This window comes from Phyllobates terribilis, unplaced genomic scaffold (assembly GCF_046119375.1).
Source record: "Phyllobates terribilis strain yellow unplaced genomic scaffold, ASM4611937v1 Scaffold_5__5_contigs__length_657084704, whole genome shotgun sequence".
Lineage (NCBI taxonomy): Eukaryota > Metazoa > Chordata > Amphibia > Anura > Dendrobatidae > Phyllobates > Phyllobates terribilis.
The window spans coordinates 292,837,780-292,853,438 of NW_027362765.1; the positions used below are offsets into that span (position 1 = coordinate 292,837,780).

The window sequence follows — 15,659 nt, forward strand, 5'->3', positions numbered from 1 at the left end:
TGGTGGTGCGGCGCCCGGGGGTACTAGGCCTTGCGACCAGGCTGGTGGTAATTCCTGCTTTGTCACGCTCCGGGTCGGGGCGTGTGACGTCACAGGGGTCGCGGCGGCGGCTTCCGGTCGGGGCCTAGTCCATGGCGGTGACCTGGCGGCTACGGGCACAGCAGGGGGACTTTCGGGCTCTGCGACGGGGAGCTGGGGCAGGTAAGCGGTGTCACGGCTTGGGGTATAGGCGTCCCCTTTACCTGCCTCCATGCGTTCGGCTCCCTTCTCGGCGCCGTCTCCGGCCTTGGGTCCTCCCGCGCCATCCTCAGAGGCGGTCTGCTTCCTCTTCCAGGGTAGCGTGCTCCGTTGACTGGTCTCTGCTTGCTGGGCCATCTCCCGGCTCCACTCCGCCAGTATCTCACGCTGTACCCGGGCCATCCTCCTTGCGAGGCCCTCCAGGGCAGTTTGTGCACACTCCCGGTCTCGGGGGAGCTGCGCTAAGATCTCCGCTAGACCTAGCGGGGTTGTGGACTCTAGCAGGCTCCTGACCATCGGGTCGGTGCTGCTCTGCTCGGCTTCCGGCAGGCTCCTGGCCAGCGGGCCGGTGCTGCTCTGCCCTCCTTCCTCGGTCTCTAGCAGACTCCTGGCCAGCGGGCCGGTGCTGTTCTGCTCTCTCTCCATCTCCGGGTGAGCTCCTCCGCTACTCCTCGTTAGACCTCTTGCCTCCGGGTGCGCTCGCTCCAGACTGCTCCAAGCGACACCCATCTTTTCTCTTCTCTTTCGTCTCCTCCCACTTCGAGGGCGGTCCCGGGGCAACTCGGTGACTGTCAGCTCCAGGGGGAGTTCTTTCACGCTGACAGACACCTCCAGCATCACAGTCTCTGTTGGTGGGGGCGGTTTCCACTTTTGGCGCCATTTTCTGTCCTGGCCCACGATGGGAGGTGGCCTCTTGCCCTCCTTTGGCACGCCCATAATGGCGCCCGCTGCTCTTCCAAGGCGGGAAATCTGCGGTTTTGGCGGGAAGCGTCGCCCAGTGGCGGGAAACTCTGCAGATGGCGGGAACAAGCTGGAAATGGCGGACAATCGGCGGGAAACGACTGGTGATGGAGTCCGATGGCGTGGACCCTCCGGAACCGGCAGGAGTCTTCTTTCTGAGGTAAACTTGCACTTTTCTTCAGGCACGCAGTACCCGGGTGTTGCGGGCACGTAATCCTGCCGACCACGCCAAAGTTGACGCGCCCCCTGGGACATATTCCTTTTTGAGGGGAATACCCGGCACCGGATCAGATGGGGGGGGTTTGTAGTCTCCGAGCGGCTGTGACCCGGTCCCGTGCCCAGGGCGTCAAGCTCAGTGTTATGTGGCAGCTTTACAGATGTTACTAAAGTTCTTTTGTGTCGACTACGCCACCCGTTGTAATGCGGTCACTGTGGCCGCCGCTGCAGCAGGGTCCGCTGAGGCTGATGGTGGATGCGCAGCTTGGTGGGATAACCCCCAACGGGAGGGGTATAGCCTCAGAGGGGACAGGCGCAGAGGATGGGGGTTGTGGTGGTGCGGTGCAGCCGGCAATGACGACAGACTCGGGTTGTGCAGTTAAGGGTGTTTACTTACTGCTGATGTTCCGGTCACTCCAGCTGCTAGTGACCACCCAAGCCGTGCTGCGTCCACCAGGTCCTGGATCCAGCCAACCCCCAAACAAGTCCAGAGCGTGGCCCTGAGCTCTCCCTCTGTCCTTTCTTCAGCCGTCCCCACCAGTGATTCACCTAGGTCCAGCTCCCTCGGGCCTTCTTTTGGGACACCCTTGGCCCTGGGTTCCCTGACCCTTCATGTGGTGTGCCTTCGGGGTGAATGTGGTGGGTGACCGTGACAGACACTGCCCACGGTCTCCGGTCTCTGGCTGGGGAATGTCTTTGCCCCCACCAGCTTGGGTTCCGGTACCCTCTTGCTGACTCCTCACCCGGTGCTCTAATTTGGGTTCTTGGGTCCCTTCAGTCTTCCCCGTCTGGGTCTTTCTCTGCTCCACTCTCTCTCTCTCCAGGGCTGCTGTTTCCTTCTCTCTCCTCTCCAACTGACTTGTTCTCAGCGTCTGACCCTGATCTAAGTTGGTGCCCTCCTTATATATCCCTCTATGTGTGAGCTCAGGTGACCAGCACCCAATGAGCTCCTATCACTACCCAGACTGCTCCCCCTATCTGCCCCTACACTACATGGGATGTACCACCCCCCTCCCACTCCAGCCAGGAACAGGCTCGGTTGTACCTGCACATTTCTAAGTGGGAGTACCGTCGGCCTGCTCCTCTGGAATGGGATGTATGTAGTGCATGCAGTCTATCTGAGCTCAGTTCCACACTCCTTCCTTACCCGGGAGTGGAATATCACACCTCTGGGTTGAGGTGCAATACCCCTGTAGCAGCCGAATCCTCAGGGTGCTACATCAGGATACACTATCAGTATATTATCAGATTGAGACCGCATCACGATGCATCCAGTTCACTGTTTATTGAGTTTATTGAGCTGACTACAGTTTCCCTGCAAAGTGGCCAGGAGCACCGCTGGTAAAAATTAGAAGAGGACACTGCACCACATCTCCTCATCTCTTTCATTCTCAGGATTGTGAAGGTTTCCAGAGGTGGTACCTCCCTGATCATAAACTAATGACATATCCCAGCATAAAGCCATATATCACCTTATGAGATGGGAAAACCCCTTAATGCACTGAAGTCAGTGGTTTCACTTATAAAAGCCTTATTCAATTTTATGTGTAACTGTTATGTTCCTCTTCATGTGTAACACTTTTAGTCTCATTGGGCCATGATGGACCCAGGGCTTTGGTGGGTAGAAACTGAGGCAAAGTCTAAGTCATAAAGCCAGTGATAGCTTGTAACAACAAAAGACAAAAATGTAGTCAACTAGGCTAGTCACCAATAATAGTAGAAGATAATTCAGAATTCATGAACAACATTGCAACTGTGACATGTTATCGGTCAAAAATGACCAAACCACACAATAGTAGATGTGAAAATCAAATTACTAGGCACGTCATCACCAACGGCTGGGCTAACATTGTACATAGCTGACCCAATATAATGAAGACTTCCACCGATATCATGTTTTTAATTATGCACTCTTTAGGTGTTACACATTGACCTTTTGCTTTTCAACTCTTAGGGGTCCTCGGTGTTTGTAATCCTCACAAAACTTATAACAACTCCAGAACAAGTACAAGATCACTGTCCAGAGGTGAGTGAAATAAGGATTATGCCAATTAAACCTTCTAAGTAGTGAGATAACCTTAACCTCCCTAGGATCCAGTCAGAAATAGCCTTAGTTTGAACAGTACCCTTTCTGATATGTAATATAGTGTTCCATTAAGGTATAGAAACATACAGTACCCAAAAACTATGCCATAAAGTATCCGAATAACTCAATCAGTAAAGTTGGGATTGAAGCTTCATTCAATGCAGCCGCCTAGTCATGGCTGTAAGTGCAAATGTGAGGTTAGAGGTGCAAAATGGAGTGACTCAATCTATCAAGGCTTGTGGAGCCTCCTTCAGTAATTACAGGTGATGTACCCTCTGTGAGTGTACTGAATGTCCCTGGCTCCAAAGCAAAATCTGTGAAAGACCCCCTACGAACCATGTGCCACTCATAATACTGAAGTCCTTTTTATACGGCAGACAAGAGGGCCCAGGTGTGTCTGCTACTTCTGTTACCCCCTATTGATTCACCCCCTGCTTAAAAGTAATTTACACATTTTTGTACTTGCAGACTGATAACAAGTATAAATGCAGTAATGATAGCAACTGTACAAGAAACAAGGCTACATCTAACGGTAAGAGCATTGTATTTTGACGTGTGTTTGTGCTACTATTGAAAATTTCCAAATATGCCTTGTTTGCCCTTATCCCCACGATTCCCTTCACTATTTTTTGTAGAGCACTTGAAGAGGGGGATTCAACACAGATTCTTACCACCTAGTAAAAGGGTTGCCCGATGCAGAAACCTTTTTAAAGCCATGGATGGATACTCACCTTTCGCCACCCCATGGACCTAGTACAGGCTGCTTCAGAGGTCTGCACCAGATTCAGAAACGATGTCTGTGCCATCCAGATGTCAACAGGACCGATTAATCCTGTGATTGGCTGTATCGTTCAGGTGACTAGAAGAGAGCATCATGGGATGTTTCCCTGATGACATGCTCCTCTAGTCATCTGTCCACTGCAGTCATTCATAAGCTTCAGAAGTCCTGTTGATATCTGGATGATGCACATCTTGCTTACGTAGCCAGCGCTATGATGCAGATGGTTGAAAGGAGGCGAGTATCACTTTTTTTTGTTATTTTGAAAACATCAGTGCTTTAAAAATGTTTTCTGCATGTAACAACCCCTTTAAAATAATGTTATCTAAACTTTCTTTGTCCATTGGGGCCATAGCAGCTGCATAGTTTGCCTCTATAGCATATACACCTTTACCTCTGACCTAGTAGCAGCGATGATGATTGACTCCGAATTATGCTGCCAGGTGTTGACACTGAGGAAGGGAGTTTGTTTTCCCCTTTAAATCATTGCTTACTAAAAGTGGAGACATACTCACCATCTTTAATAACATGTGAGATTTTTGCAATTATTTTTTATACTACTTTTTTTTCTGTTTCATATTTTGTGTTTGTGTCCTAGGGGCTAAAGATCTAATTTCTTTTTACACAAAATAGAAATATCAGTTTATATTGTGATATCATCAGGTTTACCTAGCTCAATGACCTTCCCTTTCTGGGCTTGTGGGAATGTGGAATTAGTGGGCAATATTGTGTTACTAGAGATGAATGAATAGATTTATTGCAAATCAAATTAATGCTGAATTTTAGGAAATGCACTGGATTCATCAAATTCAAACAATTTGATATTTGATTCACGAAAATCTCCCCAAAAATTCCTGTTGCCATTTTACACAGAGCAGAAGATTGCATCAGCTACAGAAGGTTCACATGTCCTCAGGAGCTACCACATCACATGGTACAGCACAACCAATCAGAAGGGACTATTATAGCCTCTATAAAAGCCAAGACAGAGAATGCAGCAGCCATTTTATGGTGAATCTGTATAGTGAGAGATTAGTCAGAACTCACAGCTTAGCAATAGAGATATGGAAAAAAAAACATAAAAAATTGGGCAAATACTAAAGATATTGTGTGTTGTACAACTGGAGTATTGAAGAAGATGAGTGTAGTAATCTGCAAAGTTTCAGATGATAGGGAGAAAGTGGGATATGAGAGCTGGCAGCGTCAATGCTAGTGTGATTGACTACACAGTGCTATAGTAGATGGCATGAGCCGCTCAAAGCTGCTGAACTCATTGTTTGGTTGCAGCGCTATCAACACCACATCAACCCTGCAGACAATCACAGATACCAGCAACAGTAACAAAAACTCAGAGCTGGACTCCGGGGAGGGGTGAGTAAAACAGTATGTTTTTGTTTTAACCCCTTTATGACGAGGTCAGTAATAGTACGTAGCTGCACCCTGGGCCTTAGGGACCAGCTATGTACTATTACACGCAATCTTTAATGCGGTCCCGTGACCGAAGTCGCTGTGATCGCATTAAATTTCTGGCGCCATCTTACCTTAGGGTAGATGGTGTCGTCATCCTGGGGGTGTCGCCGTGCCCCGCAACCAAAATCGCTGTGATTGTGTGACATGCAGAAGTAGTGCTGTTGCTTTAAAAGCATTCAGCAACTATTAGAAGTAACACAAGCACATGAGACAGGAAGTGTTGTGCTCCAGAAGCATCCAGCAACTAGATGGGTTAACACAGTCACAGGAGAAGGGGAGTGTTTTAGCAGAGCCCCAGGGGGATTATGATGAAGTTATTTACTGTCTGGCTGGAGCCGAAGAGAAAGGAGGTGTGTGTGTTCTGTATCTCACAGAAGCACCCCTGCAAGCGAAAAGGATTCAAGTCAGGAGTGAAGCTAAGCACAGGTCAGATAGAGTTCCTGAACTAGCAGTGCAGAGTATTGTCAGGCAGAAAGATAAGGACTGGAAGAAATGGTGTCACAGGGATCATCTCCCTCAGCAAACTCTCCATCTCCTCCATCTCACTGTGCTGTAAGGAATGCTATGTTCATTAATGTGCCTTTGTCTTAGAACTGTGCTGTCCTGTACTACTGGGAAGACTGTGAACTGCTGTGTTGCTAAGGAAACTGTACTGCTTGTCACTGGAGCCTGTTGCTCATAAGACTTAACTTGCACTGGCTGTGCGACTTCTTATTAAATGCTACTGTTCTACCGTTTATGAGGACTCTTGTCAAGTGAGTCTGGTCAGCAATTGAAACAACCTATGTGTCTGTGCCTGAGGGTCAATACCCCTGTGTGCCTGAGAGAAGCTGCAGCATATGGTCTATGGTCGTCCTTAGTAACGGTTCCCCCAGGATTCCAAAGAATTAATGTAACCTGTCTCGCCCCTATCTGAACCTAGCGGCGTGCGTGTAACAATTGGTTGTTCAGAACTGAACAGTCAATCAAAGCATTTCTCACTGTTTCAGGCAATCCGATTGCCTGAAACAGTGATGTGCAGCCTAGGATCGGCGCTCCTAAGAGCATCGGTCCTAGGCTGTTGCCTAGTAACCCCAGCCCTGGCCCTAACCTGGTCTGATTGCCGATTACATCGATCGCACCAACCAGAGCGCGACCGTGCGGTGACCGTGCGGTGACCGTGCGGTGACTGGCCTGTGACCTGGCCTGTGACCTGGCTGTCACTGCCCTATCACCCCCCTGTGTCTATCCTGCAGCTTCTCGTAGTTGGTGAGGATTTCTACAGGATGATCACACATCTGATCTCTCTGTGCTGGGCCTTGTAGTGCCACAGAAGCCTCTGTGACACCATAAGACCTTTCTCCTACCGGCTCCGGTCTTCGGTCTCCTGGGTCTCTTGCTCTGGTCGCCTGGATCTCCTGCTCTGGCATGCTCGGGTCTTCGGTCTCCTGCTGGGGTCTGCTCCTGCTGCTCCTGCTGCTGCTCCTGCTCCTGATCCTGCTCCTGCTGAAAGAAGAACAGAGAAGACTTTGGTAAATCCATCTCTGATCTACATCCATGGTCGCTGTTTTCCAGGACTTTTTTTGTCCCTGCCCATTTCCCACCCCCCTCCGTGCATCTTGCAGCTGCCGAGCGTTGATTGGTGAGACAAAACACCGATCAGCACTCATGCTCGCTACTTTACACTTTTTTTCCACTAACCTTTTTTCTTTTGTAGAGGGCGGTCTCGCTGTCCTATTGTGCACCGGGCTGGGCCTTGCAGTGCCACAGAAGCCAGTAATACCACAATCGTCGCTCCTGCTAGAAAAGACATCTGATAGAAGACAACTGTAAGTAGAATTTTTTGATCCCTCCTCATCCATCCCAATCCCCCTCCCCCTCTTTTCATCTGCCTTTCTGCCACCAAGTGCTGATCAGTACTTGATCAGTACTTGATCGCTTGACTTTTGTCACGTTTTTTTTTCGTGCTTTCTGCAGCGGCCGAATGCTGATCAGTGACTATAGATCACTCATCCGCACTCGTGCTCGCTGTTTTACACTTTCCCCCCTCCTTTGCACCACATCCGTGCGCACATCCAGCAGCCGCCGAGCATTGATCAGTGACATAGTTCACCGATCCGCACTCGTGCTCGCACCACCTAGGGTTGTTCCTTTTTTTTTTTTTTTAGAAAAAAAAAAAAAGTTTACACCAAGCATACTGACACTCACACACACACTCTAAATAAAGTACTGACACACACGTACCACATACATAACAAAAAGTATGTCCCGCTCATCCCAAACTCGCTATTCAGCGGAGGAGGCATATGCTTTCCTTGCCTCCGACACTGACAGCGAGGGCGAGGATCCCACCTTTCTTTATTTTTCTGACTCATCGACGTTCTCCTCCTCTTCCTCCTCTACTTCCTCCTCAGGTGCTGCTGAACCGCCACGCAGTCATCCCAGGAGAGAAGATGAACCAGCACCCCCCCTCCTGTAGACGCAGTAGAAATGATGAAGTTTTGGGGCCTGGTCCTTCATGTGGGGATCCTGAAGAAGCCAGAAATTCGGCAATACTGGAGTGTTAACGTTTTGTATAAAACTCTAGTGTTCCAAATGATCATGACCCAGACATGTTTTGAGGCCATCCACAAGTTCTTGCATTACAACGATAATGCAAGGTGTCCTGCACGTGATGACCCGAACTTTCATCGTCTTTTCAAAGTTCGGTCGGTCATCGAGCACTTTCAACAACAAGTTTGCTGAAGCGTACATGCCACAAAGAGACATCTGCGTGGATGAGACCTTAATCCATTTTAAGGGGAGGCTTGGATTCCGGCAGTACCTGCCCAGTAAGAGGGCCAAGTACGGAATCAAGCTGTATAAACTGTGTGAGAGTATCTCAGGGTACACTCATAAGTTTAGAGTTTATGAAGGGAAGGACTCTCGGATTGAACCCCCTGAATTCCCCCCTGTTCTGGAAGTGAGTGGGAAAATTGCGTCCCTCTCTGCGCGACGTACTGCGGCCTGCGATACTGTCCACAAAAATTAGAGATGCCTCCCGAAGACACTAATTGGACAGATGCTCAGAATGGGCCAGAGCAGAGCCCAATGTAGCGACCACCTGCTGGTGGTCAAGTACAATACAAGGACAAGAGGGATGTACTTTTCTTGATTACCATACATGGTGATGGCAACACCCTCAGCACTGTACAAGGTTCCTCTATATAGGTCATCAAACCAGACTGTGAAGTGGGGTACAACAAGTACATGGGGGAAGTTGATCTCTCTGATCAAGTCCTCCAGCCGTACATTGCTTTGAGAGAGGCCAAGATGTGGTACAAGAAGCTGGCCTTGCACATTGTACAGATGACAATGCCCAACACTCTCCTTCTATCACGATGTGCAGGCCTGACTTCTATGTCGCACTTTCAGTTCCAGGAGGTAGTGATCAAGGCCCTGATATTTGGCAGTGGTGACGGAGCAGGCCCCAGTACTTCCGAAACTGAAGGACCTTGAATTGTACCAGGCCAGCATTTCCCGGGGCAGATCCCTCAAACAGGAAAAAAAGGTAAGTAAAAAAAAAGGTGCCAAGTGTGTTCCAAAAGGGGAATACGCAAGGACACCACTTATTAATGTGATACCTGGCCTGTGCATGAAAGAATGCTTCAGAAGGTACCATACTTCCATGCACTACTAAATTAATTTCTGATGTATGACAACCTGACGAACACTACACAACTGACGTAGTGTTCGTCAGGTTGTCCTATGTCAGTTGTGTAGTGTTCGTCAGGTTGTCCTACACAACTGATGTATGACACTACATTATAAAATTCACAAATGAGGTATGAGTTCCAAAAAGGGGCCACTATTTGGGCATTTCCACTGTTTAGGCACATCAAGGGCTCTGACAACATGACATGACGTCTACAGACCATTCCATCAAAGTCTGCATTCCAAAGCGTCACTCCTTCCCTTCAGAGCCCTGACATGAGCTCAAACAGTAGTTTTGTCCAACACATGGGGTATCAGCGTACTCAGGAGAAATTGGACAACAGATGTTGAGGTCCCACTTTCTCCTGTTACCCTTGTGAAAATATATTTTTGTTAATATTTTTGTGGAAAAAATGTATTTGTTTTTATTTTCTCAAGTCAATGTTATAATTTTCTGTAAAGCACCTGGGGGTTCAAGGTGCTCACAACACATCTAGATAAATTCAATGAGGGGTCTAGTTTCCAAAAAGAGGGCAGTTGTTGGGCATTTCCACTGTTTAGGCACATCAGGGGTTCTGAAAATGTGACATGACATCCACAGACCATTCCATCAAAGTCTGAATTCCAAAGCGTCACTCCTTCACTTCCGAGCCCTGTCGTGTGCCCAAACAATGGCTTTCCCCCACATATGGGGTATCAGCGTACTCAGGAGAAATTGCACAACAACTTTTGGGATCCAATTTCTCCTGGTACCCTCATGAAAATAAAAAAAATTGCAGCTAAAAGATCGTTTTTGTGGAAAAAAGGGAATTCGGTTTCCAAGTAGTCCCTCAGGACAGCAGGAGTGGAGGTAGTCCTTCCTTGACCTATAGCGCGACAGGATCACAGAGAGGTTAAAAAGGTCCCTCCCACCTCCACCCTCCAGTGTTTTTCAAAGTACCACAAAAGGATGGATGCAAATCGTCTATACGAGCTAATATAACTCATATGTAAGAAACCCTTTGACGGTTTCAGCTCGATACTGAGCCATCACGACTTGATGGATGAATGATCTGCAGGAAGATCGATCTTGTGTGAGCCTAAAGATAAACATAAGGGAGGGAAATTAAGGGTGCTCTCCTGAGGGACTACTTGGAAACCGAATTACCGGTAGGTCTAATTCCCTTTTTCAAATGCGTCCCTCAGGACAGCACGAGTGGAGTAGTACCAAAGAAACAGCACCAGGGTGGGTACAGAAGCACTAAGGACCAAAGCTTCTGGCAAGAACCAGGTTAGATATAGAAATGATCAGAAAGATCAGAAGAAATATAGACAACTAGAGAAATCTGCAAAGATGAATCACCATAGTGAGTGTCTGATATGCCTATAATGCCCAAATTCAGTATGAAGATGGTAAACCAATTATGCAGCAGAAATGGAAAGTGAGACGCACCCTGTTGTGCCCCAACACCAATAATGGACAGCAGTGGTTGTTAGATAGATTATACTTATAACACCACAACGACGGAATAGACCCAAAAAACTTATTGCCCAGCAAAAGAATCATGATAGCCATTGCCCCAACACGATGAGAACTGCTGCAGACCAATAATAGGTTTGCATATGCTCAGTAAAACAGTACTGTTCCTTCATCGATCTTCAAGGATTCAGATTACACCCTGGTTACCGACCAGCTTACCATAGCACGCACAAGGAGTCCTGCAGGACAGAAGCCCTGGATTGCTGGAAGATCAAACAATAACTGTTAGTACATGGATAAATGGGCAGATCATTGGGATGTTTATACATTACTCATCCAGGATTAAAGACATTTATTAAGAATCCTTAGATCTTTAGATCTCAAGTAAGGGGCTGGATATTAATGAAACCAAGGAATAAGCAGTCTGGCAGGTAACATCCCCTGCCATTGTGTCACCCAGGGGGAATATAGGGGACTCGGTAGCCGGGCCTTTTACCTTGTTTAGGAGGTCACGGCAGTCGGCTCCCGGGCCCGTACTCTGGGTCTCTCTTTAAAAAGGGGTTTTAGTGTACAGTTTGTCTCGTGACGCCACCTGTGGTTTCCGGTAATGGTTACCGTCGCTGCTGCAGACCTCCGGGGGGTGATGGGATGGTAGCTGGGATGTTTCTGCTCCCCACAGGCGGAGCGGGCCCCCGGGGCAGTGTAGGTGCAAATGGTGGTGATGCTGGGGCTTGCAGTGCAGGAGAGATGGCGCAGCAGGAGTCACTGACAGAGACAGGGGATTCACTTCAGTACCTTTACTGGTGCAGATGTCAGGTACGATCCAGGGTACTCGGTAGGAAGGGTGCACTTCAGGACTTCTCCACAGTGAGCAGGTATAAGGCCTCCTGGTCCGTGTCTCCCTCTCTCTAAGCTCCTGGCCAGCCTGCAACTGGGCCTAGCTTTTGTGTTGTGCTGTTCCTTCACCTGTCGCTTGGTAGTAGGACCTTTTTCTGGTAACCACTATCCCTGGACGCCGGGGCCTTCATGGTTCCTAGTCCTGTCAAGGGTTTAGCTTCAGGTCGACCAGGGACTTGTAGTCCTCCTGGTATGCCGGTGATCCCTACTGGGTATAAAGGACCCTGTAGGCGTGGACCCGGTGTCCGGTTTGTGTCTTGGGGTGAGCTTATGATGCTCCTCTGCCCCCTCAACTCCTCTCCTCTTTGCCTCCGGCCACACTCGGGGCCCTCGATACAGCAGCAGACGTGCTGCGTCTTCACTGCTCTCAGTGGCAGCACACTCTCTGAACAACTAACTGAACTGCCTGGCTCCACCCTCCATATATATATATCCCTAACAGGGCTCCCTCTGGTGGTATGAGGTGGAAGGGTGGAGGTGTTTGTTTTTAGTGAGGGCCTCTTGTGGAGAAGTCCGTCCATGCACCCTTTTGGTTCCTGTGGTACCTGTGAACAGGAGGGTGCCACATTCCCCCCCTAGTACAATTCAGTACTCCTGGACTGAAGCATTTTGTAACTGGTTACAACACTAACAATAATTATAATAACAATAATAAAGTTACAGTAAGTCCCGTAACCCGGTGTCCATTTCACCGAAGAAAGCGTAAAATGAGTAACATGAGGGACCCGCCCGAAAACCCTCAACAAAGGCCCTGGGTGTGGTGTTGGACCACGTCTTTGGCCATGCCAAACGGGTTTTTGTTCAGTGGTCAAATAAGGGGGCACTTTTGATGAGTGCAACTATTTACAAGGACAGTTTTTGGCTGCTCACAGTCCTCAGCCTACAAGTCTTTGTACCCTTACGGGTCACTAAATGTACACATTAATTTCAGTTTACACAATAAACAATAGGCAATACCCAACTGGGTAACTATTTATAATGTAGACACTTTGTGCTCATTACCTAAACCTGGCAGGGATTTGTCCTTGTGTGCTGCGTGTGGACCTTCGTAGCACTGGGATGATACTGGTGTCTGTGCATGGACTCTCTGTTAACTTATCAGGTGTACGTGCTGGTAGATTATAAAACTGCCTCAATCTCTCTATGGGACTGGCAAGTGCTTACTGGACCTTCAGGCTCTGCCTCAATGGGTGATCCTCCTCTGACTGGGGACTCTTCCTGTTCCTGAGCAGTTTCTTCTAGGGCGCTCACAGGTTCTTCTTGTGGTTGATAGAAGTGTATTACTAGTATAATAACTGCTCCATCAAGTTGAGGCCAGTCTGCAGGGAAATCTCCTAGATCTGTGTGAAGCACATCTTCCTTGGGTTCTTCCGGTGCTATAGGAGGTACTTCTTCCTCCGTTGTCTTCAGTAGACCTGGGCACACTTTCAAGTGGTCTCTTGAGACTGTTGTGGTTGTCTTACTTCCATCCTTACTAATCAGGCAGGTTTTACTGTTGTCAAATCTGGAGTTTAGCACAGTGTAGGGCTCTCTTTCCCACTGGTCATCGAGCTTGTGACCTCTTCTTTTCCGCTTCAGCACTATCTCTCCAGGTGCCAAGGGTTCTGCTGGTGCATGTTTATTGTACTGTTCTTCCTGTCTTTCCCTCACCTTGTTTAGACTGTCTTCGACACAGGCCTGTACCTTCCTGTACTGCTCTTGCCGACTTGCTTCCCAATCTTCAGTGGACGTATCTGCAGCAGGTTCTACCACTCCGAGTTCCAGGTCCATGGGCAATTTTCCAGGTCTTGCTCTCATGAGGTATGCTGGGGTACAATTTGTAGTACTCACGGGTATGTGGTTATACAGGTCCACTAGGTCAGGTAGCTTTTCTGGCCACTGGTTCCTTTCTTCCAAGGGTAGGGTTTTCAACAGGTCTATAACGATGTTGTTCATTTTCTCGCACATACCGTTGGTTTGCGGATGATATGGCGTAGTCCGGATCTTCTTGCATCCATTCAGGTGGCAGAATTCCTTGAATAGCTCAGCTTCTAAAGCAGGGCCTTGATCTGTTAGCACCTTTTCCGGATATCCATGGGGTCTGCAGAAGTAGGCTTGGAACGTTCTTGCCGCAGTTTCTGCTGTCAGGTGCTTGACAAGGGCTACCACCAGGAACCGGGAATAGTGATCCACCATGGTCAGGGCATAGGAGTAGCCTGATCTGCTGGGTGACAGTTTGACATGATCCAGAGCTACAATCTCCAGGGGTTGGGTTGTTTTGATGGACTGCAAGGGTGCTTTCTGGCTGCCGTAGTCTTTCCTTCTGAGGCTACAGGGCCCACAATTCCGGCACCACCTTTCTATGGAGCTCCGCATTCCAACCCAATAGAACCGGTCCTTCAGCAGGGTTTACAGCTTCTTCCAGCCAAACTGACCTGCTTGATCGTGGTAGGCCTCTAACACCATCTGGATATCTGTCCTGGGTACAACAATCTGCCACACCATTTCATGGGTTCTGGGGTTGACATACCTTCTGCACAGCTTCTCTCTGTAGATGAACAGCCGGCTTCTCTCATTCCACAGGTGTTTGGCTTGCGGAGGAGCATCCTTCTCCAGGTGAGAACCTTCTTGGGTTATCAGTCTTTTGATGAGGCTGACAACCGGGTCACTGTCCTGGGTCTCCTTCCAACTGTGATGAGGTAAAGGATTTAGCGTCCTACCATGACGTCTTCTGGAGGCGTGTTGCTCGTGGACCACTCCGCTTCTGTGGAAGGCAGGTAATTCAACTTCTTCTAGGTCATCCACTTCATCCTCAGTGTCTGACTGGTGGGGCATCCTTGACAGGGCATCTGCATTGGTGTTCTTGTGACCTGCCCGGTACTTGATTGTGAACTGATAATTCGACATTCTGGCCACCCAACGCTGTTCCATGGCTCCCAACCTGGCTGTCTCCAGGTGTGTCAAAGGATTATTGTCGGTAAAGGCTGTGAATTTAGTTGAGGCTAGGTAATGCTTGAATCTTTCGGTGATAGCCCAGACCAAGGCCAGGAACTACAGCTTGAAGGAACTGTAATTCTCCGGGTTCCTCTCAGTAGGACGAAGCTTCCTACTGGCATACGCAATTACCTTTTCTCTGCCGTTTTGCTTCTGGGACAACACAGCTCTCAGTCCCTCGTTGCTGGCGTCGGTGTACAACAGGAAAGGCTGGCTGTAGTCAGGGTAAGCCAGGATTTCTTCACCGGATAGGACTTCCTTCATTGATGCAAAGGACTCAGTCTGCTCTTTGCCCCACTGGAATGGGGGACTTTTACCTCTTTTGGACTGTCCTACCAGGAGATCTTGTAGAGTTGCTGCCTTTTTGGTATAGTCCTTAATGAACCTCCTGTAGTACCCGACCAGTCCCAGGAATTGCCGTACTTTTTTGATGTTTCTCGGTTCAGGCCACTTCTGGATGGCAGTGACCTTCTCCAGGTCTGGTGCTACTCCCTCTGAGCTGACTACGTGTCCCAGGCACTGAACCTTCTGCTTGAGCAGGTGGCACTTAAAAGGTTTTAGTTTCATCCCATACCAGGACAATGCTTCAAATACCTCCGCCAGGTGCTTCAGATGGTCTTCATACGTCCTCGAGTACAAGATAACGTCATCCAGGTACAGCAGCACTGTCTCAAAGTTCCGGTGTCCCAAGCAACACTCCATCAACCTCTGGAACGTTCCGGGTGCGTTGCAGAGTCCAAACGGCATGCTGTTGAATTCGCACAGTCCCATCGGGGTGGTGAAGGCTGTCTTCTCCCGGTCTTCCTCAGCAACAGAGACTTGCCAGTACCCGCTAGTGAGATCCAATGTAGAGAAGTAATTGGCAGATTTTAGTGCAGCCAGGGATTCCTCTATATGGGGCAAAGGGTATGCATCTTTATGTGTTATTCGATTAATTTGTCTATAATCTACACACATCCTCATGCTACCGTCCTTCTTTCTGACCAGGACAAGGGGAGCTGCCCAGGGACTACAGCTATCCCTTACTACCCCTGCCTTTTTCATGTCATGCAACATTTCCTTGGCTTTTTGGTAATGTGCTGGTGGTATGGGTCTGTAACGCTCCTTAATGGGTGGATGGTTACCTGTGG

At 48.7% G+C, this 15,659-nt stretch overlaps 1 protein-coding gene across 1 annotated transcript in view; it reads left to right on the plus strand.

Annotated features, from left to right (window-relative positions):
• The window catches only part of P2RX3 (purinergic receptor P2X 3), a 113,298-nt gene that overhangs the window by 29,731 nt on the left and 67,908 nt on the right, over positions 1–15,659 (plus strand). The window contains exons 3-4 of the mRNA XM_073681236.1: positions 3,149–3,220; positions 3,749–3,812. Coding sequence (XP_073537337.1) covers positions 3,149–3,220; positions 3,749–3,812 — 136 coding nt within the window. The remainder of the gene's footprint in view (positions 1–3,148; positions 3,221–3,748; positions 3,813–15,659) is intronic.